Consider the following 25,880-nt stretch of genomic DNA (forward strand, 5'->3'; position numbering starts at 1 on the left):
GTTTTTGGGGTTCTCTATGTATAATATCATATCGTCTGCAAATAGTGATAGTTTGACTTCTTCTTTTCCTATTTGGATTCCTTGGATGTCTTTCTCTTGTCTTATTGCCCTGGCTAGGACTTCCAGTATTATATTGAAAAGCAGTGGTGAGAGTGGACATCCTTGTCTTGTTCCAGATCTTAATGGAATTGCTTTCAGCTTTTCACCATTGAGAATGATACTGGCTGTTGGCTTGTCATAGATGGCCTTTATGATATTGAGGTATGTTCCTTGTATCCCAAGAATTTCAAGGGCTTTTATCATGAATGGGTGTTGCACTTTGTCGAAAGCTTTCTCAGCATCTATTGATATTATCATATGGTTTTTATATTTCTTTTTGTTGATGTGTTGGATAACGTTGATTGATTTTCGGATGTTAAACCATCCTTGTGTCCCTGGAATGAATCCTACTTGGTCGTGGTGAATTATCTTATGGATACATTGTTGGATTCTGATAGCTAAAATTTTATTGAGGATTTTTGCATCAGTGTTCATTAAGGAGATTGGCCTGTAGTTTTCCTTTTTTGTGTTGTCCTTGTTCGGTTTTGGTATTAGTGTAATGTTGGCTTCATAAAACGTGTTTGGTATTGTCCCTTCCTTCTCAATTTTTTGGAAGAGTTTGTGAAGGATAGGCACTAATTCGTCTCTGAATGTTTGGTAGAATTCATTTGTAAATCCATCAGGTCCTGGGCTTTTGTTTTTGGGGAGGTTTTTGATTACCATTTCAATTTCGTTAATTGTAATTGGTCTGTTTAGGTGTTCTGTTTTTTCTTTATCTAGCTTTGGGTGATTGTAGAGTTGTAGGAATTTGTCCATCTCCTCTAGATTGTTAAACTTGTTTCCATATAACTGTTCATAGTAGTTACTGATTATTGTTTTGATTTCTGCTGTGTCCGTTGTGATTTCTCCTCTTTCATTGATGATCCTGTTTATTTGTGCTTTCTCCCTTTTTTCCTTTGTGAGCCTGGCTAGGGGTTTGTCTATTTTATTGATTTTTTCAAAGAACCAGCTCTTGGTTTCATTGATCTTTTGGATTGTTTTTTTAGTTTCAATTTCATTTATTTCTGCTTTGGTTTTTATTATTTCTTTTCTTCTACTGGTTTTGGGGTTTTTTTGTTGTTCTTTTTCTAGATCTTTGAGCTTCGAGATTAGGTTGTTTCTTTGCGTTCTTGTTTCTTGATGTGAGCTTCTATTGCTATATATTTTCCTCTTATTACTGCTTTTGCTGCATCCCATACATTTAGGATATTGGTGTCCTCCTTGTCGTTCAATTCAAAAAATTTTTTAATTTCTTCTTTGATCTCCTCATTAGTCCAATGGTCTTCCAGTAGTGTGGTTTTTAATCTCCATGAGGTAGGAAAGTTCCTTGCCTTCTTTTTATGGTTTATTTCTAGTTTGATGCCTTCATGGTCAGAAAAGATGGTTGATATGATTTCAATCTTGGTGTATCTGTTGATGTTTGTCTTGTGCCCCAGTATGTGATCGATCCTGGAGAATGATCCATGTGCGCTTGAGAAAAATGTGTACTCCGTTTTTTTGGGGTTTAGTGTTCTATAGATGTCTGTTAAGCCCAATTGCTCTAGGTCCTTATTTAGAGCTTTGGTTTCTTTACTTATTTTTTGTCTTGTTGCTCTATCCATTGTTGATAGTGGTGTGTTGAAGTCTCCCACTACGTATGTGTTTTCTCTGATGTCTGTTTTCAGAGAGGACAACAGTTTTCTGATATATTTTGGTGCTCCTTCGTTTGGTGAGTATATGTTAATGAGTGTTATTTCTTCTTGAAGTATTGTCCCCTTGATCATAATGTAGTGACCATTGGGGTCTCTTTTTATCTTTTTGAGTTTGAAATCTGTTTTATCTGATATAAGTATAGCTGTTCCTGCTTTCTTTTTTGGTCCATTTGCTTGTAGGATTGTTTTCCATCCTTTAACTTTGAGCCTATTTTTATCTTTTGTAGCTAAATGTGTTTCCTGGAGACAGCAAAAGGTTGGGTTTTGTTTCTTAATCCAGGCTGCAACTCTGTGTCTTTTTATTGAAGAGTTTAGTCCATTTACATTTAGAGTTAATATTGATATGTTAACATCTGTATTTGCCATTGTGTTTGTCTTTCCTTTGATTTTATTTATTTATTCTTTTAATAACTTTTTTTTTTTTGGCCTTCTTTCATTGTTATTCGTCCCTCTGAGGTTCTGGCTTTAGGACTCCTTGTAGTATTTTTTGGAGTGGGGGTTTAGTTGCAATGAAATTCCGGAGTTTCTGTTTGTCTGGGAAGGTCCATATTCTTTCTTCAAAGAGGAAGGAGAGCTTTGCGGGATAGAGTATTCTTGGTTGGCATCTGTTTTCTTGGAGTCTGTTGACTATGTCCCTCCACTCTCTCCTTGCCCGTAGTGTTTCTTCGGAGAAGTCTGATGTCAGCCTGATTGGTTTTCCTTTGAATGTTATCTGTTTCTTCCCTCTTGCCAGCTTCATTATTTTTTCCTTGTCCTGGATTCTTGGGAGCTTTACTATTATGTGTCTTGCTGTATTTTTCCTTTCGTCGTGGAAGTTTGGTGTTCTTCTTGCTTCTTGTATATCAATTTTCAGCTCCTTCTTCACATTTGGGAAGTTCTCTTCAATTATCTCTTTGAATATTTTCTCTGTTCCTACATCTCTCTCCTCTCCTTCTGGTATTCCTATAACTCTTATATTTCCTTTCCTCATGGAGTCAGATAGTTCCCGAAGTCTTTCCTCGTTCTTTTTCCTTCGTACTTCTCTTTCCTTTTCTGTTTTGGTTCTTTTTATTTCTGTGTCTTCAAGATTACTTATTCGTTCTTCCATTTCATCTATTCTGCTTTCATTGCTTTTCCCAGAATTCTTTAGTTCTTCCATTAATTCTTTGATCTCCTGCATTTCTTTTATTTCCCTCTTTAGGGACTCAATTTCTTTCTTCTGACCATTGTTTTCCCTCTCTAGGGACTCAATTGCATTCTTCTGATCGTTGATTATTTTTCCCTTATCATTGTTTTCCTTTATGACTTCTGTCAGTTTTTTAATCACGGCAATTTTAAATTCTCTTTCTGGAAGGCTCAGAAATTCTTCCAAGTTATTGTCGTTGCAATCTGGGGGCTGGTTTTCTTTTTGTGGTGTGCTTTTTCTCTGGAGAGTTGCTAGGTTGCGTGTGGTTCTTCTCCTCCCTACTGTCTGTTTTCTAATTTGCTGTACGCGTTGGGACACTGTGTTGTTGGGACTGGCCGGCATCTTGGATGGGCTTCTCTGCTCCCCTCTGGTTCCTCCAGGAGTCATCTCCGCGGCGGATCCTGCAGGGTTCTCCACAGCTCCCGTTCACGGGGTGTGGTGGCTGAAATAGTTCCTTTCCACTCACAGTCCCACTTGCTGCGTCCGTTTTTCTTGTTGGCCGTTTTGGTTTGTTGTTTCCCTCCTCTCTGCTGTGTTCGGAGAGTGCCGCCTCTGTGGGCGGGGGAGGGGAGCAGGGTTCTGCGCTTCCCTCCCTTCTGGTCCTCTTTTATGGCAACTTTCTTCTTTGGGCAGTTTGCTGGAGTTGTCCGTTTATCTTCCGTGTCCCAGTTCTCACTGGGACCTGCCGCTTTTCCTCCCTATTAACTTTTTTTAATGGGAGATCTTACCCGCAGCGTCTCCTCGCCGCCATGTTGCTCCGCCCCCCCATTTTGTTGATCTTTTTGAAGAGCCAGCTTTAGTTTTCATTGGTTTTTCTCTAGTGTTTTTGTATTTTATCTCTGCTCTCATCTTTTTGTTGTTTTCTCTGCTATCTTTAGGCTTACTCTTATTCTAGTTTAAGTTGGAAAATTTGAGTATTGATTCAGTATTTTTTACTTTTTAAAATGTGTTCATAGCTATAAATTTTCATTTTAATACAGCTATCTCTTTGTCCCTGACATCTTGTACTGACTGCATGTGTGTGTGTGGTGGGGGGAGGGGTTTGCACAGTAATTGTCAGTATCCCGGACTTTTTTTTTTTTTTGCCCTAGCTGTAAGGCTCTTTTTTCATTCCTTGATTAATTTAGTCATCTTTGTGGGAAATATTTGGCTCAATGTATAGCTTGATTTTACATTATTTCACAGTGTGTTCAAGGGAAGAATTTTTAATTAAGAAAGTTTGTATCCTATTCCAGAAATCTGTGGTCCAAGCCATAGAGATTTTCTCCTTTGTTTTCTTCTGTAAGTTTAATAGTTATCTTCATTTAGGTCTGAGATGCATTTTGAGTTTACTTCTGTATGTGTGGAGTAAGATTGAGTTGTTTGGTTTTTTTTCTTTTTTAGTTAGGCTATTTAGTTTTTCTAGTTCCTTTTGTTAATAAGACTATTCTTTCCTCATTGAAATTATTTGGTACCTTCTTGAAAATCAGTTATATAGTGTTGCTGTTATTTAGGAAAAGATAATGTTTGCAGATATATTGCTATACTAGTTGTTGCATTAGGAAAATAGGAGGGCAAGGATTATGGAAAAATATAAAACTCTTCTTGTATTTAAGTGATACTGTAATTTATGCAAAGGTAGTACTTTAAAAAATTTTAATGTAGAGCTTTATATCAGATAGAAATTTTCCTTTTCATACTAAGTAGTTAATATTTTACCAAAGCAATGTTTTTCATACATTAAATGTATGTATGTAAAGTACAAGTTTCAGTACAGTTATTGTCTAGAATTACTGAGAATTGCTTTGACCACAAAATATTAGAGTAAGTGTGACTTGTATGGAGAAATAATTTAAAATGTATTAAAATATGTTACTGGTAGGTAAATGATATCTTTGTTAGCATTTGAATAATTTTTTTAAATTACAGTACATTCTGAGCTATATACTTTTCAAAAATTCTGTTTCTTTATATACATTTTTTGCCTTTATGATAGAAATGCAAGTGTCATTTCTTTTTCAATAACATATCTTCTTAGTGTCTAGATAATTTCTCTGCATTTATATAAAGTTGGATTGTTTGCTAATCATTTATACAAGAAGCAAAATCTGTATAGCACATGGATTAAATTACTATATAGTGACCATATTAAATTTATGAAAATAGGGAAATGACATTTTCTTCTATCCACAGTGGCAGCTAGACTGTCTTGCTTGCTTGCTGAAGTTAATATGCCAGTTTGCAGTAGATCCATCCGATTTGGATTTAGCTTATCATGATGTCTTTGCCTGGTCTGGTATAGCAGAAAGCCACAGGAAAAGAACCTGGCCTGGCAAGTCAAGAAAAGCTGCTGGTGATCATGCCAAGGGTCTTCACATACCAAGATTAACAGAGGTAAAGTACAAAAGTTGCCATTAAATTTTAGTAATAAAGTCTCTTTCATGTTCTAAGAGACACCTGTATTTGTTGTACAAGGTGAAGAAATAAACTATTGCATTAAAAATGCTATCTTAACACAGTATGACCCAACAACTTAAAAGAAGCCTTCATTTTAAAGCAGTAGTAATTATGAAGAAGTAATGCTTTTTAAATTCATCTTCCAAAATTGAGGAATAAATAATATGCCATTTTGATGTTACCTAACTATAGCACTGGGTTCATTATTTGGAGTCAGTAATGTATATACTTACTGTATCAGGATCTAGTCAGAAAAAAAAAAAAATAAATATTTCAATGGGGGAAATTTAAAACAGAGAATTGGAGAATTGGTTTTACATGTTTTGGAAGGTTAAAAATCCAAAACAGAAATGCTGAGGTAACCCAGACAAATAACCAACCAGTCACCAATCCAAGGGTTTGAAGGACATATGGGAAAACTTGGGGTTATTTAAAAGAAGAAATTTATAGGAGGGTTCCTGTGAAGTGGGGTTTAGGTCTCTAAGGAAGGGGTTTTGCTGCTGTTTCTAAAACAGCCAGCCTCTTCTGGGAAAATACTGCTGAAACAGTACTGACAGAAAAGACAGGGAAGTAATACCTCTAGTGTTCCAGGTTGACAAAATCTAATAGGAAGCTACCTGGCAAAGGAGAAATTTAGTTTGTGATGTACCAGTCCAAGTATAGCACAGTGATTTAGATCTTTCTTTTTTTTTTTTAAAGATTTATTTTTTATGCATACAAGAACTGGGGTATAGGCTTAGAGGTGCGAGGATTCACCAGAGACAGAGTGGGAAGCAGAACAGGTAGATCTGAAATGCACTGCTGAGGGGAACAGCGGACAAGACAGGAGAGGACTGTTTTGCCATGTGGGTCAGCTCCCTAGCCTGGGATCCAGCTCATGCTGCTGTGGCTGGGGACAGCTTTATAGTGCTGAGACTTAACCCCTTGCACCACCAGGGAGGCCCATGATTTAGATCTTAAAGAAAATTGCATAATAACCAGCTCAACCTTTAGTAAAATTAGAATTGTTTTTCATTGTGGATTCCATTGTTCATTTGATCAAATATTTGCCCTTTTACCTTCTCCCATCAGGAAAGTTGGGAGAGATGAACACAAATTTTTTAGTGAAATCTCTTCTACATTTAATAACCTTTGACAGTGTTACCTCACCTCATACCTGCCTAAGAAATACCAGAGTAATGAGTTGTTACTGATAGAGAAATGGTATAGTGAACATAAGGTTGGAGCTAATGTTATAAATGGAAACCCAAAGCATATTTCCTTTTAGGAATTTTGGAGTTATGTGGGAAATGTGATCTCTGCTCATTTTCCAGATCATTTACAGCTAATACAATACAGTACAGCTAATACAAAATTCAGATTGATTGTCCTCTTTTCTGTCAACTCACAGAATCATTTCAAAGCCTTTGACATTTGTTAGTGATTTCTCTTTGAGCTATTAATGACCAAAATATAAAGAAGTATATATGTAATATTAATATAAAATAAGTAGAAATATAAAATATACATATATAGAGCTTAAAATAATTTTTAAAGTACCTGCAAGTACATGCTAATTGAAAGTAATTCACAATTTACAACTGAACCTTCCCCTTATTCATGATGGCTAGATGCATGCACCAATGTTATGTTTTTATAGTTTACTAAAGAGGCATACTGTATATTTTTCCATTTCTCGTAATAGAGATTTGTATGTAAATCTAAGCTGTTTGGCAACAAAAATTTTGATTACATTTTGGAGACAATAATTCTGATATATTTTTGATAGTAAGAAATAACAGTATAGTCTTGATAGTAAGAAAGAACACTAACTCTTTTACTGTCATGTCTTATTTTATTTGTCCTCCTTAATAAGAATCTAGAAGTTTCAGTTTCCAAATCAGATGTTCAAATTCCAGTCTACATAGCTTTTCTTAAAACTTTCTCAGTTTTGGGCCTCCCCGGTAGCGCAGCGGTTGAGCACTGGGTTGCGAAGCTGCCCGCACCTCTGCAGCGCCGGTTCGATCCCCGGCTGCTCCCCGGCCACCGGAGGAGGGTCCCACATGGCGCGCAGACCTCTCCTGCCGCCCCCTGCTCCCCTCAGCAGTGTACTTCAGTCCTTCTGCCTGCTCTGCTCCCCACTCTGGCTCTGGTGAATTCTCTCACCCTCCCGCGCTTCTGACTGTACCCAGTCCTTGTATAAATAAATAAAAAATAATAAAATCTTTAAAAAAAAAAACTTTCTCAGTTTTGACAGGGACAAGTTTAGTTACTGCTTCCTTTTACTCATTTGGACATGATATATATGTCAGGGTAGTTGAGGAATCTGTACTACTTGATTTTTTTTTTAAAGATTTATTTATTTATGCATACAAGAACTGGGATATAGGCCAGAGGTGTGGGGAGTAAGAGGATTCACCAGAGACAGAATGGGAGCAGAACAGGCAGATGTACTGAAATACACTGCTGAGGGGAGCAGCAGGCAAGACAGGAGAGGTCAGCTTTGCCATGTGGGTCACCTCCCTGGTGGTGATTGAACTCATGCTGTAGTGGCTGCAGATAGCTTCATAGGTTGTTTCTAAACCCCTTGAGCCACCAGGGAGGCCCTTTTTTTTTTTTTTTTTTTTCCTTCAAAAGTAAAGAGTGATTAATTCCTCACTCATCTCCCCAAAACCACTGACAATAACATTTCTCACCCATTGGATGACTTGCAGAGAATCTGTAGATCAAATTAAAAAATAATTTTGCCTTTATTTCTATGCTTTCAGTTTTTAAAGTTGCTATTCTTAAGTTGGCTACATAATTCTGTTTTTATATTTGATATTTCTACAATATTTTCCAACATCCATTCTTAAGATATTCTTTATTGTCACAGAAAAAAATGAAAGTAATTTTGGGTTAAATATGTAGTTTTCTATTTTACTATATCTAAAGCTTTTTTTTAATATTTTTGTTTTAAAGGTATTTCTTGTTCTTGTTCAAGGAACCAGTTTGATTCAGCGGCTTATGTCTGTTGCTTACACATATGATAATCTTGCTCCTAGGTATGACATTTTTACATAATTCATGTATGTATTTGTAATAAAAATGTGTTTTAAAGCTTTCTTTTGAAGAAACTTTAAAGTTTGAAAGAAAAGTTTGTTAGGTTCTTCACGAGTCCTCATTATTCACCTACATTTGTGCATTGTTACCAGTATTTTGCCACTTTCACATACTCATGAGCATAAATTTTCTTTTTATGACTCTGCATGCATATTTACATATGATCCTGAATTTTCTGAAAGTAAGTTTCATACATCAGGATGATTTATGTGTGTAAGTACTTCGATGTGTATCTCTTAAGATCAAGGACGATTTCTTGACTGCTGTAAAATATTCAAATTCCAAAAATTTAACATTGATATTTATTATCTAAGATGCAGCTCATACACAAATTACCCAATTAATATTCTTTATAACAGCATTTTTTCCTGTTCCAAGATCATGTACTGCTGTCATATTTCTTACAATTCTTTAATCAGGGATATTTACTTATAAGGCCTTGCTTTAATAATGCTGGCATTTGGGCATAGTACAAACCAATTCTTTCATAAAATACCTTTCAGTTTAGATTTTCCTGATTGTTCTCATGATTAGCTTATCATAATATATTTTAGTAGGAATACATACTCCATTAGTAAAGTGTCTTTCCCAATATATCCTGGTGATGTCTGCTTGTCCCCATTATTAATGATGTTAATTTTTGTTTGTTTTTTTCCCCCCTGTAACTTTTCATTTTAATGAGGTAACTTTAGTTTACAGCATTGTGTATGATTTAGGGAAATAGGTTAGCACCTCTTTATATGTGTTACCACCGGTACTTACCACCAGAGCACTCATATTCCGCCACCTCAGTGCATTGGGCTCCCCTTCACCTTTTGTTCCTCTTTCCTGACCTCCTTCCTCTAGTAGTCTCTATTCTGCAGTGATATTTCTAGGATTTATTTTGGTTTAGTTTTGTCTCTTCATTTGTTTTCTTTCTTTATAGCCCCTATGAGTGAAAACATCTAGTATTAGGCTAGTGATATTAATTTAATGAAGTTTATGATTTTTCCTTTTTATTTGAGTTTTAAAGAATTTTCTTTCTTTTTTCTTTTTTCTTTTTTTTTTAAGATTTATTTATTTATTTATACAAGCACTGGGTACAATCAGAAGCGCGGGCGGGTGAGAGAATTCACCAGAGCCAGAGCGGGGGACAGAACAGGCAGAGTGATGAAATACACTGCTGAGGGGACTCTCACTGGTGGCCAGGGATCGAACTGGCGCTGCAGAGGCTGCTGGCAGCTTCGCAGCCCAGCGCTCACTCGCTGCACCACCAGGGGAGGCCCTAAAGAATTTTCTTTTTTAATTTTAAGTAATCTGTAGAAAGCCACTTTGCGACTGCTTGAATTTCCTGCTGTCCTTAAAATATTTTTTCATTAGTTTTCAGCATTCACTGATGTACCTGAATTAAATTTGTATGATCTTTGCAAGCTAGTGAATTTCTTACCATTCCTTTTATGTGTATTGATTTTCTTTTGTGATGAAGAACTTTCTCTTCATATTTACTTAGTATCTATTGAATCAGTTTTTTTCATCCAGTATGTTAAAATTTATTACTGTTATTATTCACTTTGTTCATTTTATACCTCAGGTAGTTTCTTTCAAGCTTGTTCATGTAACCTTTCGACATGTGTCCCATTATTTGGGATGAAGAGGAGGTATCTTTTGCCCCTCTCACTACAACATCTTCCGGGCTTGTAATGGTCCCATAATAAACCTTTTTATTCTATAAAATTTATTGAGAGTTATAGGTTCAAACCTCTAATGGTGTATATTTTCATACCCTGCTCATCACCAGTACCCCAACAATCCTCTACCATGTTGCATTGGATCCCATTTTTCCCCACTCCCACCCTTTTGATTTTGCTCTCCAGGTGCCTCAGTTTTGCAGTCATATCTTAAGAGTTCATTCTCGGTTTGGTTTTGACTGGCCTTTTGTTATGTTACTCTATATTCCATGTGTAAGTGAGTGCATCCTTTATTTGTCTTTGTCCTTCTATTTTTGCTTAGCTTTATTTCCTGTAGTTCCATGTATGTTGTCATAAATGGCAGGAGTTCATCCTTTTTTTAATAACTGAGTAGTATTCCATTGTTTCTATGATATACACACACACACTACATTTTTCTGATCCATTTCTCTGACCTGGGCACTTAGACTATTTCCATAACTTGGATATTGTAAATAGGACAATGAACCATTTCTTAAAGAAACCTTGGAGCTTATTGATGGGGGAACCTGAGAAACATGGACAATTTTAATGTACTCGTTGTTACTCGTTCGTTTTTCATTGCTTCTGAGCTCTTGGTGGACATAGCTGGAAATATATAGTTTAAACAAGTAATGTGATCCTATTTGGATTATTATATCAGACATTTTAAAATAATGTACAAAAATCAAATACAGAAATTGAATCATGATAATTACTGATATATGGGGATATATGCCTTAAATAATCACATAAATTGTGTTTAAGTGTATAGAATTAATTCCCAATTATTTGTAGTTGGTCTGTTGGCCAGAGGTTTGCCATTGTACGCGAATGATTTATAAAGTTAATGTAAACACCTTAAAATCACTTAACCTTACTTGTGGCTAATGGCTAATTAGTTTTTTTTTTTAGTTACTTTGGTTGCATATAAATAGCATAAGTTTTGAGATTTTTTGAATATATCTCAATCAAATTCACATTCCTTACTTGATCAAGTCTTATATGAACTATATCTGGTTTTGTGCATCAGTCTTTTTTAAAATTTACCAGTGGATAATCTTACCACTTTACATTACAGTGGATAATCTTTACCAGTCCTTTTTAAAATTTACCAGTGGATAATCTTGGAAAAACAAAGCATGTTTATAAGATGCCCTTAATTTGTATAAAATACATTTTATACTCCAACCACCAATCATATACATTAAATAATTCTTGATTCTTCCTCCTTTTCTTCTAACGTTCTACTTTGCTACCCAACACACCACAGTATATTGAGTTAACAAGGCAATCCAATGACTGTTTTAGTTCTGCTTTATTTCTTCAGAATTAAAAAAAGTTCATTTGACTCTGTCAACCTCACAAAATGAAAAATACGCAGGTTTGATATCCTAGTTGCTGCTTTTCAAACCAGTTCACTCTGTGACAATTCTTTTCTTTTTTTTTTTTAATTATTTTTAAGATGTATTTGTTTATGCATATAAGAACTCGGGTATAGACTAGAGGTACAGGGGATGAGAGGATTCATCAGAGACAGAGTGGGGGAGCAGAACAGGTGGATTGACTGATGTACACTGCTGAGTGGGGAGCAGCATGCGAGACTGGATAGGTCTGCTGTGCCATGTGGGCAACTCGCTATCCGGATGGGGCTCGAACTCTCTCTGGATAGCTTCATAGTGCTGTGCTTAACCCCTTGTGCCACTGGGGAGGCCTGACAATTGTTATTTTCATTCTACCAGTTCCATTATTTTAAGTACTCACTTCATTCTTTGTAGTATGAGTCTCTCAGCCCCTCTCCTCTACAACCATTTGTTCCTGCAACATTGTCATAGCTCCCACCTTCAGTTCATTTGGTGCTACAAGGTTTATATCAATTTAAGGCAACTAGGATGAACTTTTTGCCTCTACTATCAAAATCTTCTCATGCTGCAAATTTAAAAGGCAGATGAGTAGTTTGCTCTTGGTGAAGTTAAAAAAAAATTACCAATATGATAAATATTTAATGTGAAATATGGCCAAATTCTTGGTTTATAAGGTTTAGACTCTTAAAATGAGTGGCTCTTGCTTTCTCAGATTTTTGAAAGTTATTAATTATAACAAACCATGGCTGCTTTTTTAAAACAGTTGTAAGGAAAATAATGGTTTTGTTAAAATAAAAAATTTTATTATTTGGTTTTCTTTAAATTGAGATAGTGTTTTCATTGAAGTTACTAAAATTATCATGGGGAAAAAATAAAGAGGAAATAATATATCATCAATTTTCTCTACCTTTTAATAATAGTAAGTTGCTTTTAACCATTCCTGATAAAAATTGACATTAAAAATACAGAAGGAAGAGCGTTTTATGTCAGTGTACACTGGAATTTTTTCTTTTAGAGTCAGTTCTTACTAGAACTCATTTTAACCTGTATCTTTGATGCACAACTCTCTAGTAACTAAAGCATGAGCACATTTTGAGGTTTCACTTAATATTATATTCACTCAAATTTCATTACATTGGAAATAGTCATTTGATGTTTGCTATGATAAAAATTTCACCAGGGATTTAATTAAATAAATGCTAAAGACCTTCGGAAAAATAAGTACATAGCTTTCTTAAAAACTAATCTTTGCTGGGGGGAAATTGTATAAACTTTAAAAGATGTGGTAATTACTTATTTTTGGTTGATTGCTGAATTTAATTACTGGTGGTGGTATGTTTTTTACCTTACAGAGTTTTGAAAGCTCAGTCTGATCACAGGTCTAGACATGAAGGTAAGGGTCCCACAGAGTTAATTATTAATAAAGAGTTGGATAACTAGATACATTTTAATATATTTAATTGTATTTTATTTCTTGCACAAGCCCTTATAGTCATGTGGTTTTGTTTTTGTTTTTTTAAATTTTTCTTTAGTTTCACATTATTCAATGTGGCTCTTGGTGAGTTGGGCTCATTGCTGTTCTTTAGTGAAATCTAGCCTTGCTGATAGTGATCATTTGCAAGATTGGCTAAAGAAATTGACCCTGCTTATTCCGGAGGTAAGATAAAGATGGAAGATAAGTACTGTAACTCTTCATATGCATTCATATTTTTAACTTTGGCAATGAAAAGGGGATAATGGAAACAATGGATATGGTTCTATATAAACAGCACATTATCTGGAATGTGCCTGTTTAATCTTTCAAGTCTATCTAGAGTATTTTGAACCATGTGCATGTAAAATGTAAACGTTAAATATTTTTTAGCTGAACTATGTGCATGTAAAATGTAAACATTAAATATTTTTTAGCATTCATTTTATAATTCTGAAATACTTGTTTAAAGAGTGAATATTTTGCGTTTTTTTTTAAATTGTTCTGTGTGATGGGATGGGCTTGAGTGTTTATTTTGTTAATTTATATTTTAGAGAAGTTTCTTTTACTTGTTCTATTTAATTAGAGTAAATCTTTACATATGAATAAAAAAAGTTGATTTTTTTTTTTAATTCCGATGATTACACTGAGTTCAGTATAAATTTTACTAGCTCTCTCTTGCTTTTACACCATCTCCCTAAGTGACATAGAAACGCACTAATAGGCTTAGGTCAATATTCACTTTTTTTAGACAACATTATCTAATACTATTATCTTGAATGGAATGCAAATATATGTTCTTGTTCTGATCTACGTTATCATTGAGACATTAGAATCTGTAAAATGTTTTGTTTTAAAGTGTTTTCTAAGTTGCTTCTAGTTCTGAAAATGTTTTATCCTTTTCCTTATCTTGTAAATACATTACTATGACTGTCTCCTCAATTCCTTTTTGTATTTGTCTGTTGTATTTATTTGATTTTGTTTCTGTTTTTATAATCATAAAAACAGATTTTATGGGATTTCTATAATCTATATTTTCATAATACTGTATACTTTGGGGTACTTTATTTGATCAACTATTATTTATGTACATGAATATGTGATCACAAAATTGCATTTTAAAATAAATTGCTAAAGAAGCCACCTAAGATGTTATTTTTGTCAGTGTGTAGTAGTCTTAAGACTAACTTTTAATAGCTGACTTAAAATATCTTTGGAACTTTGTTTATTCCTAGACTGCAGTTCGTCATGAGTCTTGCAATGGCCTTTATAAATTGTCTCTGTCAGGACTGGATGGAGGAGACTCAATCAATCGTTCATTTTTGCTATTGGCTGCCTCAACATTGTTGAAATTTCTTCCTGATGCACAAGCACTCAGACCTATCAGGGTAAGATTATGATGTGCTTTGGAGTAGTATATATGTTTGTAATTTCCTTTGCCTTATGTAAACCTACAAAATTTTGGATACTTGCTTTCTGTATCAGTTTTGCCAGGATAATAGTTGTATAGTTCTTAACAGGACAGTCTTGTAACATTATGTACATGTTACACCTAAAACATAGTCTGTGTGCTTTCATTTAAGCTCAGTAGGATTGCTGATGGATAATCTGTTTGGGAAATAGCAAATATTCTGACTAGATCCTGGGTCTTGCACTAACTTGAAAGAAAGATCATTAATATAATTTTCTTTTCAGTTGTACAGTTTTCTCTTCACCCTTTTCATCTGAACTTTCAGTTTCCTTCCTTGCTCCAGTGTATATGCTAGACTTGTAAAAAGCCTTTATCATATATTGTAGAAGTCATTCATACATGAATTTTATTAATCCTAGAAATAAGATGCAATGTTAGATTTACATTATAAAATAAAGAAACAGTCTTTTTCAAATTTTAAAACTACCATAAAACTTAACATGTAGGTAGGTTTACTTTTGTTCATGTTCTGTGTGTTTTTGCTTTTACATTTTCATTGAATACCTACTTTTATCACATTATTTAGCATTTTATGTTGTTCATGTATTTTCCAAGTATGTTAGCAGTAATTTAAATGCAATATTGTCTTTTTAGATTTCTCAAATCATATACTTATGTACCTATTCTAACTCTATGGAAACTGGGAGTGTTCTTTTTTTATTATTGGTAAATTTGCATACTGCTTACTCTTTATAAAGGTTTGTTCTGTAAAACCATAGTTTGTTAATTGTGTTGTAATTTTATCTCTCTTTTAAAAAATATTTTCACAAAGTTAAATCTTCTTTTTATATAGATAGATGATTATGAAGAAGAACCAATGTTAAAACCTGGATGTAAAGAGTATTTTTGGTTGTTATGCAAGTTAGTTGACAACATACATATAAAGGATGCTAGTCAGGTATGTTGAGTAAACATACATTAACTTGTTATAGAGATTATGCACATGTATGAATTTATAGGTCCTATTATTAAGAGCACTTTCATCAGTCTATTATGAATTGAAACTGTCATAATTTTTTCTGCTATATTTGTACTACTTTGTTATCTAATTCGTTTTATTTTGACCTTCATTTTAATGCCCTCATTTGGTAGCAGTAGTTTCCTGTCTCTCCTGAGTGAGATTTGTGTATGTAAAATTCTACTTGGAAAATGAAAATAAGATGTCATTAAATTTTGCAGTTTTCTATAGTAGCATGTGGATTTGGAGTTGTTGATATGCACAGTAAAATAGCAATTCAAATGTGGTATTTTAAGCTGTAGAAATATCCACTTTCTTAAACTAGGCCAAAATATTTTCATTCAAATGAATGTTTAAAAGAATATAATTCAAAGACAAACTTGTATAAAATTTTTTATTCGTTTATAAATTTAGTAAGCTTAAAGCATCTACATTATCTCAAAAAAGAGAAATATTTGAAGATGTATTTGAATATTAATAAACATTTTCTCAGTTTGTTTTCAAGTATTTCAAAGAGTATAGTATATTCACGTTGTATTTTAAAAATCCTGTAGTGTTTGAACTTCCTACATGGAAGCAACAGTTTATATCTGAACTCTTAAAGTATTACACTTTTCATTTGAGCAATAATTATAAAATTAATGCTACATATATTTTAATTTATTTGAATATTCATAATATTGGTGCCAGGTAAATATTGGGCTTTTTTTTTTAATAACTTGGGATTGTCCATTTGAAGTAGGAATCTAATTTCGTACTTGCCAGTCAAAGTAATTTTCCTCCTGGGAGATCTGAATTTGGGTCATTGTAAATGAAGTTTTATTTTATGAAGTGTATTTTATCTTTTTTCTCATTTATAATAGGTAAACTGTATGAAATTGTTTAATTGTAGATTTAGGCTTGTTTTTAAAAGTGCTGTTAAAAATAATCCTTAGTGGATGAATTGTATGGTATGTGAATTACATCTCAAAATTGTTAAAGAAAAAGTGAAGCAGTAACAAACATTAGTGACCTGTAGATAAATTACTGTGGCGACCATAATTTACTAATGATATGCCAGTGATTCTTTTTGAACTATCAATGATATGTAAAAGTACAATTTTATTGACATGTGTTAGTAAAGCTGTATTTTTAATTAAATGGGTGTATTAATGAATTTGGGACGACTAAATCCATGTTATTTCCTCGGATAGGATTTTGTTTCCATCTCTGAAATACTAGTAATCAAAAATCTGTATTTGAATTATGTCTTTTTTCTTTGTATTAAGACAACACTCCTCGACTTAGATGCTTTGGCAAGACATTTGGCTGACTGTATTCGCAGGTAAAATTTGATGTGACATTGACAGTTAAATTGTTGAGAAAAGATAATGATACGTAATTATGTGAACGCTCTTGTTTTGCTTATATTCTTTTTGTAGCAGGGAGATCCTTGATCATCAAGATGGAAATATAGAAGATGATGGGCTTACAGGACTTCTGAGACTTGCAACAAGTGTTATTAAACACAAACCACCCTTTAAATTTTCAAGGGAAGGACAGGTAGGTATGAAGGCATCCAAACATCTGTATGAAATGTAATCAAAACTTTTATTATTGTTGCATAGTGTGTGGCTATGTTAAATTTCCTTAAATATTAAAGCTTGCTAGAACTTTGTGGCTGGAAAGAAAAGTCAACTTTAAATAAATTAAACCTTGGTAATACAAACCGTGACCTTATTTGTGTAATGTGTAGAATGTTTAATTCCAATGACTATATATAGAAAGGCTACTTTTAGAAATGACCTGGTTACCATAGGAGTGATTATTTTGAAGCAACATTTTACTCAATAGAATCATAGAAAATGTCCCTTATTGGTTTTGTACATTTGAAAGCCGATTTGACCAAAAATCTGTTATTGAGTATTTGAAATGCCTGTGATCCTACACCAACAAATGTTTAATTGCCCTTTATATTAACTTACTTTCCCATTAGCACTTATGTGTTAAAGGAGTTAGTTATGGTTTGGAGCATTGTTTTTTGAGGTTGCTGATTATATTAGCAAGCACAGTAATAACCAAAAGGATGAATGGTTGTCCTCATGGGCTTAGGGTTAGGGATTCTTGAGATAAGATTACAACAGTCTTTTCTGTCTTAAGTCTGTGCTATTCCCCCTACTCCAAAAAGCCCCTATTTGTGCTATTTCATCTAGGTTTCTTTTTATTTTTCATTATTAGGAGCAATTTGATTTATGGTCTTAACTTGTTGAGGTCTTAAGGTATATATAAACCAATATATAATATTAATCCCCAAATATAAATATGTTAATTGATTTTTTGGTAGCATATCCTTGTAAAGCCAAAATTATTGTAAACAAAGAAAAAAGTTTTAAGATGCTGCAAAGAAGATTTTAATATAGTTGCATTTCCCCTAAGGCTTTGGCAATGGCCTTCCAAGACTTTCTGTGGATATATTAAATACAGATGCATGTAACCTGTATCATGTAAAGAGAATACATATTTAAAAATTGGATTAAAAATTCATATTAAAAATTTAATATGCACACATATTAAAAATACATAGAGGGAAATAATTTAATCTTTATGAACATTTGTTACTAGTTGTTAAAAAAATCACTGCAGGGTACAATCTTTTTCACACCTGTCCCGTTAATATACTCCTATGGATTCTTTTATGTAAAATTGATTCACTTTAATCAGAGTACATCAGTTTACAAAAGACTATCAGTTTATATTCCTAGCCACACTATATGAAATGCCCATTTATCAAACATCTCTACATCCTTTATAGCACTTTTAAATCTTTTTCAGTCTTAGAGTTGCTTTGATTATTAGTGAAGTTGAGTGTCTTTACATTTATGTATTGTCCACTTGTATTCATTGGTTTTTTTTTAATGGCATTTTTCCCCTGTTTTGTTCACGATTTGTAATAATTATTTTGGGCAAAAATTTTCAGCTCTTATAAGGTAGATATGACTATTTGATCCCATTTTGAGAGATGGTGAAACTGAGGTATAGACAGGTTAGCAACTTAATTGAGATCACTCATACTTCGTTTGGCTGAGTTTTTATCCACTATGCAAAATCATCTACAGTAGTTAAAACCTTAAATGTTTTGTTAAATACTTTCCCATTTTCACCTACTGTAGAGATTCTCTGTGTCATAGCTATAGAGTTAATTCATTTATCAACTGCATATTTTTCCTGATATGTTATAATAATCTAACTTCCTAATGATGAACATTATTTTATATTACAAATGTTGATGGAGTGAGGATATTCTATACATCCATCATTTAAGATATATGTAGGAAAAGATTCTAAAAGTAGATTTCTCATTTATAGGATCTGAATCTTTTTGGTCAATATACGCATGTTGTCCTCTATGAAGATTAAGCCAATTTATGTTCCCACCCTCTATGTAGCTGAGCGTTTGTTCCTACAAACCCAGAGTATATTACCAGATATTTACTTTCTCCCAACCTAATAAGTGAGAAAGGTTCTTTTAGTTTAGTTTTTTTTTTTTTTTGAACTGTTTATAATCATGAGTGCATGATTTCTGTTCATGTATTTGAAAACTTTTTGTGTTTTCTTTGGCCTGCTCAAATCCTTTCCGCATTTCCCAGTTATATATGAATTTGGTCCTTTTCTACTGATTTGTAGAATTTTTATGTAAAGGAAATTTTTTAAATGCTCAGATTTACTAATCTTTTATAACTTAAGATTTTTGTATTGTATTTTTAAAAATCATTTTCTCATACTTTAATAATAATATAATATTTATGTTTTGTTTTTTGTAGGAACTTATTTAGATGAAAGGAATAAAATGAGGGGATACCACCTTTTTTTGCCAGATAGCTACCAATTGTCCTAATAACTGGTTATCTTACTTTTTATCCACTCATTTGAGATGGCTCCTTTGGCAGGGAAAGGGAAGAGCAGAAAACAATGAGAGGAAAGAGAGCACAGTGGAACATGGTGGAGGACTGTGGGTGTTTTGGTGGTGGGAAAACCATGGTGATGACACCTGAGGGGAGAAAGTTTATATTGTGGAAAAAATAAACAAAGATGTTTAAAAAGTAAAAGAAGCATAAATAGAATAGATTTCTTGACAAAAAATAAAAACAAAAAAAACCCTTTATCATATTCTAAAACACTATAGATATCCTTGGATTTTGGACTTTCTGTTTCAATCTACGTTTCAGTTCATTCACCCATATCATGCCCAGATTGTGTTGATGTAGCATCTTGTAGTAATGATCCATCTTTATTATTTCTCCTTTTCAGAATTTTTCTGGATGTTTATTTTTCTCTTTGAGACTCAGTTTGTCTCATTCTTTACAAAATTAAAATTCTTTTACTTCAATAGATGTTGTTTTAAATTTATAGATTGATGTAAAAAAAGGATTACTTATATAAGGCCAGTACTTCTGTTCTTCACTGTAAAAGTTTTCTTCACTTGAAATTTTAATTTTAAGCATATCTTAAGTTTATTTCTAGGAATTTTACCTTCCCTGTCATCATCAGCTAGATCTTTTCTTCAGTTATGTTTTCTATCTGGCTTATGTAGAGTAAGAATTTTTGTATGTGAATTTGCTGCAGGCCATGTTAAATCCACGTATTGGTTGTAGATACAGTATCGATTAATTCATTTTTATCACTAGCCTTGTTTTTGGCTTTCTAGTTTATTGTCTGCAAGTAATTATTTTTATGTTTTTTAAATTCTTATGTTCTCCAGTCTTTCACTTGTCTAATTTTGTCTCAGACTTTCCAGTGTTTAAATAATATTTCTGTTGTTTATTGAAAAGGTATTGTTTATTTAAAAATTTCCAAAAATTTTGTCTTGATTTTACTTTGTAAACTTTTTCTGTAAAGAGCTTAATTGTAAATATTTTATACTTTGCAGGTCTCTGTCACAAACACCACTATCACTTCTACTACTACTACTTACTCTCCTTCCTCTCTTCCTACTTCTCATTCCCCTTTAAAACTGTAAACCCATTCTTATTTCTACTGCCTAACATAGCAGCTACCAAATATATGTTGATCAAATGGATGTTTACTTGTATTAATTAAATAGTATTACTTTACATTCTTTTTAATTTATTTTCACAATGTAGGATTTCTCCCCTCAGGTGTGGTCACCATAGTTTTCCCCACCAAAGCACCCATAATCTTCCACCATAGTTCATTGTGCTTTTCCTTCCTCTTTCCTTCTCCCTCCCCTTCTCCTCTGGGTGCCTCAGATCTATGGTCAGCATTCAAGGGTAGGTTTTATAGTTGTCTTTGCCTGGTCCTTTGATTTCTCTGTATTCTACATATATGTGAAACATCAGTATTTATCTTTCTCCTTCTGGTTTGTTTCATTTAGGATAATCCCTTTTTTTTTAAAGATTTATTTATTTGTGCATACAAGAGCTGGGGTACAGGCCAGAGATGTGGGGGGTGAGAGGATCCACCAGAGTAGGAAACAGAACAGGCAGACTGACTGAAATACACCGCAGAGGGGAGCAACGGGCGAGACAGGAGAGGTCTGCTTCACCATGTGGGTTTCTCCCTGGCCGGCTGGGGATCGAACTCGTGCTGTAGAGGCTGCGGATTGCTTCATAGTGTGGTGCTTAATCCCTTGCACCACCAGGGAGGCCCGGATAATCCCTTTTTTGATCACTAATATTCCATTGTGTATATATATATATATTACATCTTCTTGATCCACTCATCTGTTTTGGATTATTTAGGTTGTTTCCATATCTTGGCTGTTATAAATATTGCTGCTGTAGACATGGGAGTGCAGTTTTTGTTCTGGTTTCTGTGTTCTTTGGATAGAGACCTAGGAGTGGAATTGCTGGATCGTTTATCAGATCAATTTTTAGTCTTCTGAGCAATTGCCACTCTTCCTTACTTAGGGGCTACTTTGCCACCAAGAGTGTAAAAGGCTTCCTTTTCCTCCACACCCTTGCCAACACAGGTGTGAGGTAGTATTTCATTGTGGTTTTGATTTGCATTTCCTTGATGATAAGTGGTGAAGAAATGAACATCTTTTCATATGCCTGTTAGTCATCTGCCTGTCTTAGGAAATGTGCCTATTTAGTTCATCTGCCCATATTTTGATTAGGTTGTTCCCTTTTTGTTCAGTTGTATGAGCTCTTTGTAGATCTGCCATATTAGTCCATTGTCTGATGTGTGGTATGCAGATGTTTTCTCCTATTCTATAAGCTGTATCTTCCTTTTGGTTACTGTCTTTATCACTGTCAGAAACTTTTTAGTTTGATGTAATCCCAGTTATTTATGTTATATGTTATCTGTGCTGCTGGAAATGAATCTGCAAAGACATTTCTGAAATTTATTTTGTGGAATATTTTGCCTCTGTTTTCTTCTGTCCCTAGCTAGGTTACTTTGTATTTGCAAACATACCACTTTGGGATTCTTAGAAAAGATAGAATCTTATTAGTCTGTCAAATACAGGAAATAAGCCCTTATTCTTTTTTCATATTTCTTAGCCAAACTTAATTTTCTTTGTGAAGTCAGAACATACAAATTATATAATTGACCCTTCAGCAAGGTGGGAATTAGGGGCCTGAATGTGAAATCCACAGATAAAAATCTACATGTATATTGACCCTCGCAGTTCAGGCCCATGTTATTCAAGGGTAATTGTACTTTTTTTGACATTAAATGGAAAAGATCAGGCCATTAACTGAAAGATATTTCATGTTTTTACTTGGTACTTATGTCAGAGGTTCCCCAAAAATTCACTTAGGGAACTCAATATATACTTGTAGGTAGGGTGCAGCCAGGGATCGAACTGGCGCTGCTGAGACTGTGGGCAGCTTTGCAACCCAGCGCTCAACTGTTGCGCCACCGGGGAGGCCCCACTACTGTTATTTTTATTATAGTGAAATAGGAAGGGATGTAATACATATGTGGGTCATTTGAGGTAGGGAGTGTTGAGTCCTTAACAACAATTTTTGACCACTTAATGGAGTGGAAAATAATAGCATCCTAGATGGGAATTTGTAAGAAGGAGCTATTCAGGTATGGGGGGAAGTGGAAAGTGATTGATCGCTACCCATTCCATTTTCTCTAAGAGAATTGAACATTTGAAAGACTTTTAGATGCTGTGCTAAGTTTTAAAAGTATTTCAGTAAATTTTAGATTGTCATATAATCCATTTTATGTAAATTATTATATTTGTAATATAATATCCAAATTTTGATCATGTATTTGTTCTTTTTCTTTTTTCCAGGAATTTTTAAGGGATATCTTCAATCTTCTGTTTTTATTGCCTAGTCTAAAAGATAGACAACAGCCAAAATGCAAATCACATTCTTCGAGAGCTGCTGCTTATGATTTGTTAGTAGAGATGGTAAAGGGATCTGTTGAGAACTACAGACTAATACACAACTGGGTTATGGCACAACACATGCAATGTAAGCATTCTTCTTTTCCTTTAATCTTTATACATCTTGAATACAGAAACGTGATTATAGAGGTCCCAGTTTAAAGAAAGATTTCACTATCCCCAGACTTAATGATGATACCAACTGTATTTTATAATATTAAAGCTAAAATTGGGTTGTTTTAAAAGATTTAAAGGACTTTTTATAGATACCTGAAATCTTGGCTTAGTCCCAAGTAAAATCAAACTTGATTATACTTTGAATTTTTAGGGAATGAATCAGTTATACTATGTGTTCTTACTAGTTTTTAAAATTATCATAATGTTATGTATACTAAGTAAGTAATAAAGCCAAAATGTGTTTGATAGTTTGTTTGGGGGGGCATCTTTTCCTCCTGCTTTTTTCAGCAGCCCATGCACCTTATAAATGGGACTACTGGCCTCATGAAGATGTCCGAGCTGAATGTAGATTTGTTGGTCTGACTAACCTTGGAGCTACTTGTTACTTGGCTTCCACTATTCAGCAACTTTATATGATACCTGAGGCAAGACAGGCTGTCTTTACGGCTAAGGTACTGTTGTTCTCAGTTTAAAAATTAAAACAGAAATGTTGAATTTTGTTGGCAATAATTTTTTTGAATTTAAGTAAAGTATTGAGAAGTAATTGATGAATAGATGACAGAATTTGATTTCATTAGTTAACTTGTTATACTTAAATTATTTTTACATTTTACTAGATTGCTGCTAACATAATTTCTCAAAGGAAAACAGAGTTTTGGAATATGTAGTTTCAGTGTATGCAGTGAACATATTTTCAGTAAAAACAAATACCTAGAAATAAAAAAAGCCTAAAACAAAATAGGGAATATTAACAGAATTATTCACCTTGTTTCTTTTATAATTATCCCAAAATAAAATTGATTTGGGCTTACTTTTATGACAGACTCTACTTTTCTGTTATTTTTATTAATTTTTTTCTTCTTGCTGTGAACTTTTTTTTTTTTTTTTATATTCCTACTGCATTTATAATTTTTTGGCATACATTTTTTATGCTTGAATTTGAGTTTTTGTTTTATTCCATCATCTTTTTGTCCTGGTCTTTCCCTTCCCAGTATGGATAGGTATAGACTAGATATAAAAGTAATGTCATGGAATCCTTAATATGTCTAAGTTATGCTTCGCATAGGAGATGGTTTCCAATTTATAGTAAATTCTTTATAGTTAAATTCTTTATAGTAAATTCTTAATTTTTTTCCAGCTATAGTTTTATTAATGTTTTTAAGTTGATCATTTGAGACTGATTATGTTTAGAAATAGTTGAACTGGCTAATATATGGAAATTTTTGTGGCTAAATTTTGTTGGCCCCATCTGCATAATTTTGTGGCATTAGTAATTATCAACGAAGTATGTTTTCTGTGACTTTCTTTTGACATAATTTTGGAAAGTAATCAAATGGGTATTGGATTTTTCACATTTAAACTTTAGTTATTTTATTCTTTTTCAGGTATTCATGAAAAGATTAAAGCTAAAAATATTTTTATTGTTGTAAAATGTATGTACATAAAATTTACTATAGTAACCATTTATCAGTATACAGTTCTGTGATGTTAAGAACATTTCACATCACCACCTCAGTTTGTAGAACTTTTTCACCTTCTGTACCAATTATATGCAGTCAAGAGTTGCTTAATGATGGGGATATATTCTGAGGAATAGATCATTAGGTGATTTTATTATTGTGTGACTGTCATAAAGTATAATCACACAAACCTTGATATTATAGCCTACTACACATGTTGGGACCACTGTAGTATATGTGTCCCACTGTTGATGAAAACACCATTAAGTTCTGTTTGACTGTACTTAAAGGTGGCCATTCTTCTTCCCCCAACCCCCTTGCAGTCACCATTTCTACTTCCTGTCTCTGACTTAGCTCTGGATACATTATATAAGTGGAATCATACACTATTAGTTTTTTCATGATTGGTTTATTTCACTTAGCATAATGTCTTAAAGGTTTATTCATATTCTAGCATGTATCAGAATTTCTTTACTTTGTAAGCCTGCATATTATTCAGTTGTGTGTGTGCGCACACACACATTTTGTTTATTCATTTATCTATGTATGAACACATTTGGATTGCTTAAACACTTTGGCTATTTTGAATAGTGTTGCTATGAACGTGAGTGTACAATATCTGCTCAAGTCTTTACTTTCATGTCTTTTGTATATATCTACCTAGAAATGGAATTGCTGGATCATATATTTATTCTTTAATTAGATTTTTGGGGAATCACCATTTTCCTCAGGGGCTGTGCCATTTTACATTCCTACAGGCAATGTGCAAGGTTCCAGTTTTTCTGCATCCTTGTCATTTTCTTTCTTTTTTTTGGGTGGGGGAGAATAGAAAAGTTACTAGCTGTGCATACATGTTCTTTTAAGTAGTAAATTCATATCTATATAGGGTCTGTATTTAGAAATTGCACATTAGTGAAAGAGTCTTGGTTTTATTTGATTTTAAAGAATTAAGTGACTTCCAGTCTTCCATCAACTAAAACTTCATTTCCCAGTAATATAATCCAGGACTTTATTCCTCACTATTTTTGTATTTTAAAATATTAACAATTTTTATGTTTCAGATTTGTTGTATTGAAAAATGTCATTTTATGTTACTATTTTCATAATCTCATTGAACTTTATGTCTGCCATATGCCAGCAAAATAGTACTTTGGTTTTTGGGGCGGCAGCGGGGGAGGGGAGCAGATTTACATTTATTTTATCCTGAACTTGGGTCATATGTTTTCTTTCTTCAGTTTCTTCTATAATTTATTGTTCTGTTTAGCTTCCTCTTTAGGTTTAGTAACAATCAGTAAAGATCATCTGAGTGTGGTAGGGAGAAGGTCATATGTGGGTTAATCTGACCATGAACTCTGTAAGCTCTGTAACACATCTTAGGAAACTTTGTTCATGTGGATGTGATCAATAATCTGAAAATGTACATATAAACTCTTTAGTTAAGTATTAAGCTCTGCATTTTTAAGCACATGCAGTAAAAATTCAGCATTCTTCTTGGGCCACT

At 33.5% G+C, this 25,880-nt stretch overlaps 1 protein-coding gene across 1 annotated transcript in view; it reads left to right on the top strand.

Moving 5' to 3' along the window:
• Positions 1–25,880, top strand: part of USP34 (ubiquitin specific peptidase 34) — a gene marked incomplete at both ends in the record, with an annotated part of 241,402 nt that overhangs the window by 153,938 nt on the left and 61,584 nt on the right. The window contains 10 exons of the mRNA XM_084235573.1: positions 5,107–5,307; positions 8,311–8,393; positions 12,853–12,893; positions 13,033–13,157; positions 14,207–14,359; positions 15,236–15,340; positions 16,669–16,724; positions 16,822–16,942; positions 22,647–22,830; positions 23,211–23,371. Coding sequence (XP_084091699.1) covers positions 5,107–5,307; positions 8,311–8,393; positions 12,853–12,893; positions 13,033–13,157; positions 14,207–14,359; positions 15,236–15,340; positions 16,669–16,724; positions 16,822–16,942; positions 22,647–22,830; positions 23,211–23,371 — 1,230 coding nt within the window. The remainder of the gene's footprint in view (positions 1–5,106; positions 5,308–8,310; positions 8,394–12,852; positions 12,894–13,032; positions 13,158–14,206; positions 14,360–15,235; positions 15,341–16,668; positions 16,725–16,821; positions 16,943–22,646; positions 22,831–23,210; positions 23,372–25,880) is intronic.

This window comes from Talpa europaea (genome assembly GCF_964194135.1).
Source record: "Talpa europaea genome assembly, chromosome: 6".
NCBI lineage: Eukaryota > Metazoa > Chordata > Mammalia > Eulipotyphla > Talpidae > Talpa > Talpa europaea.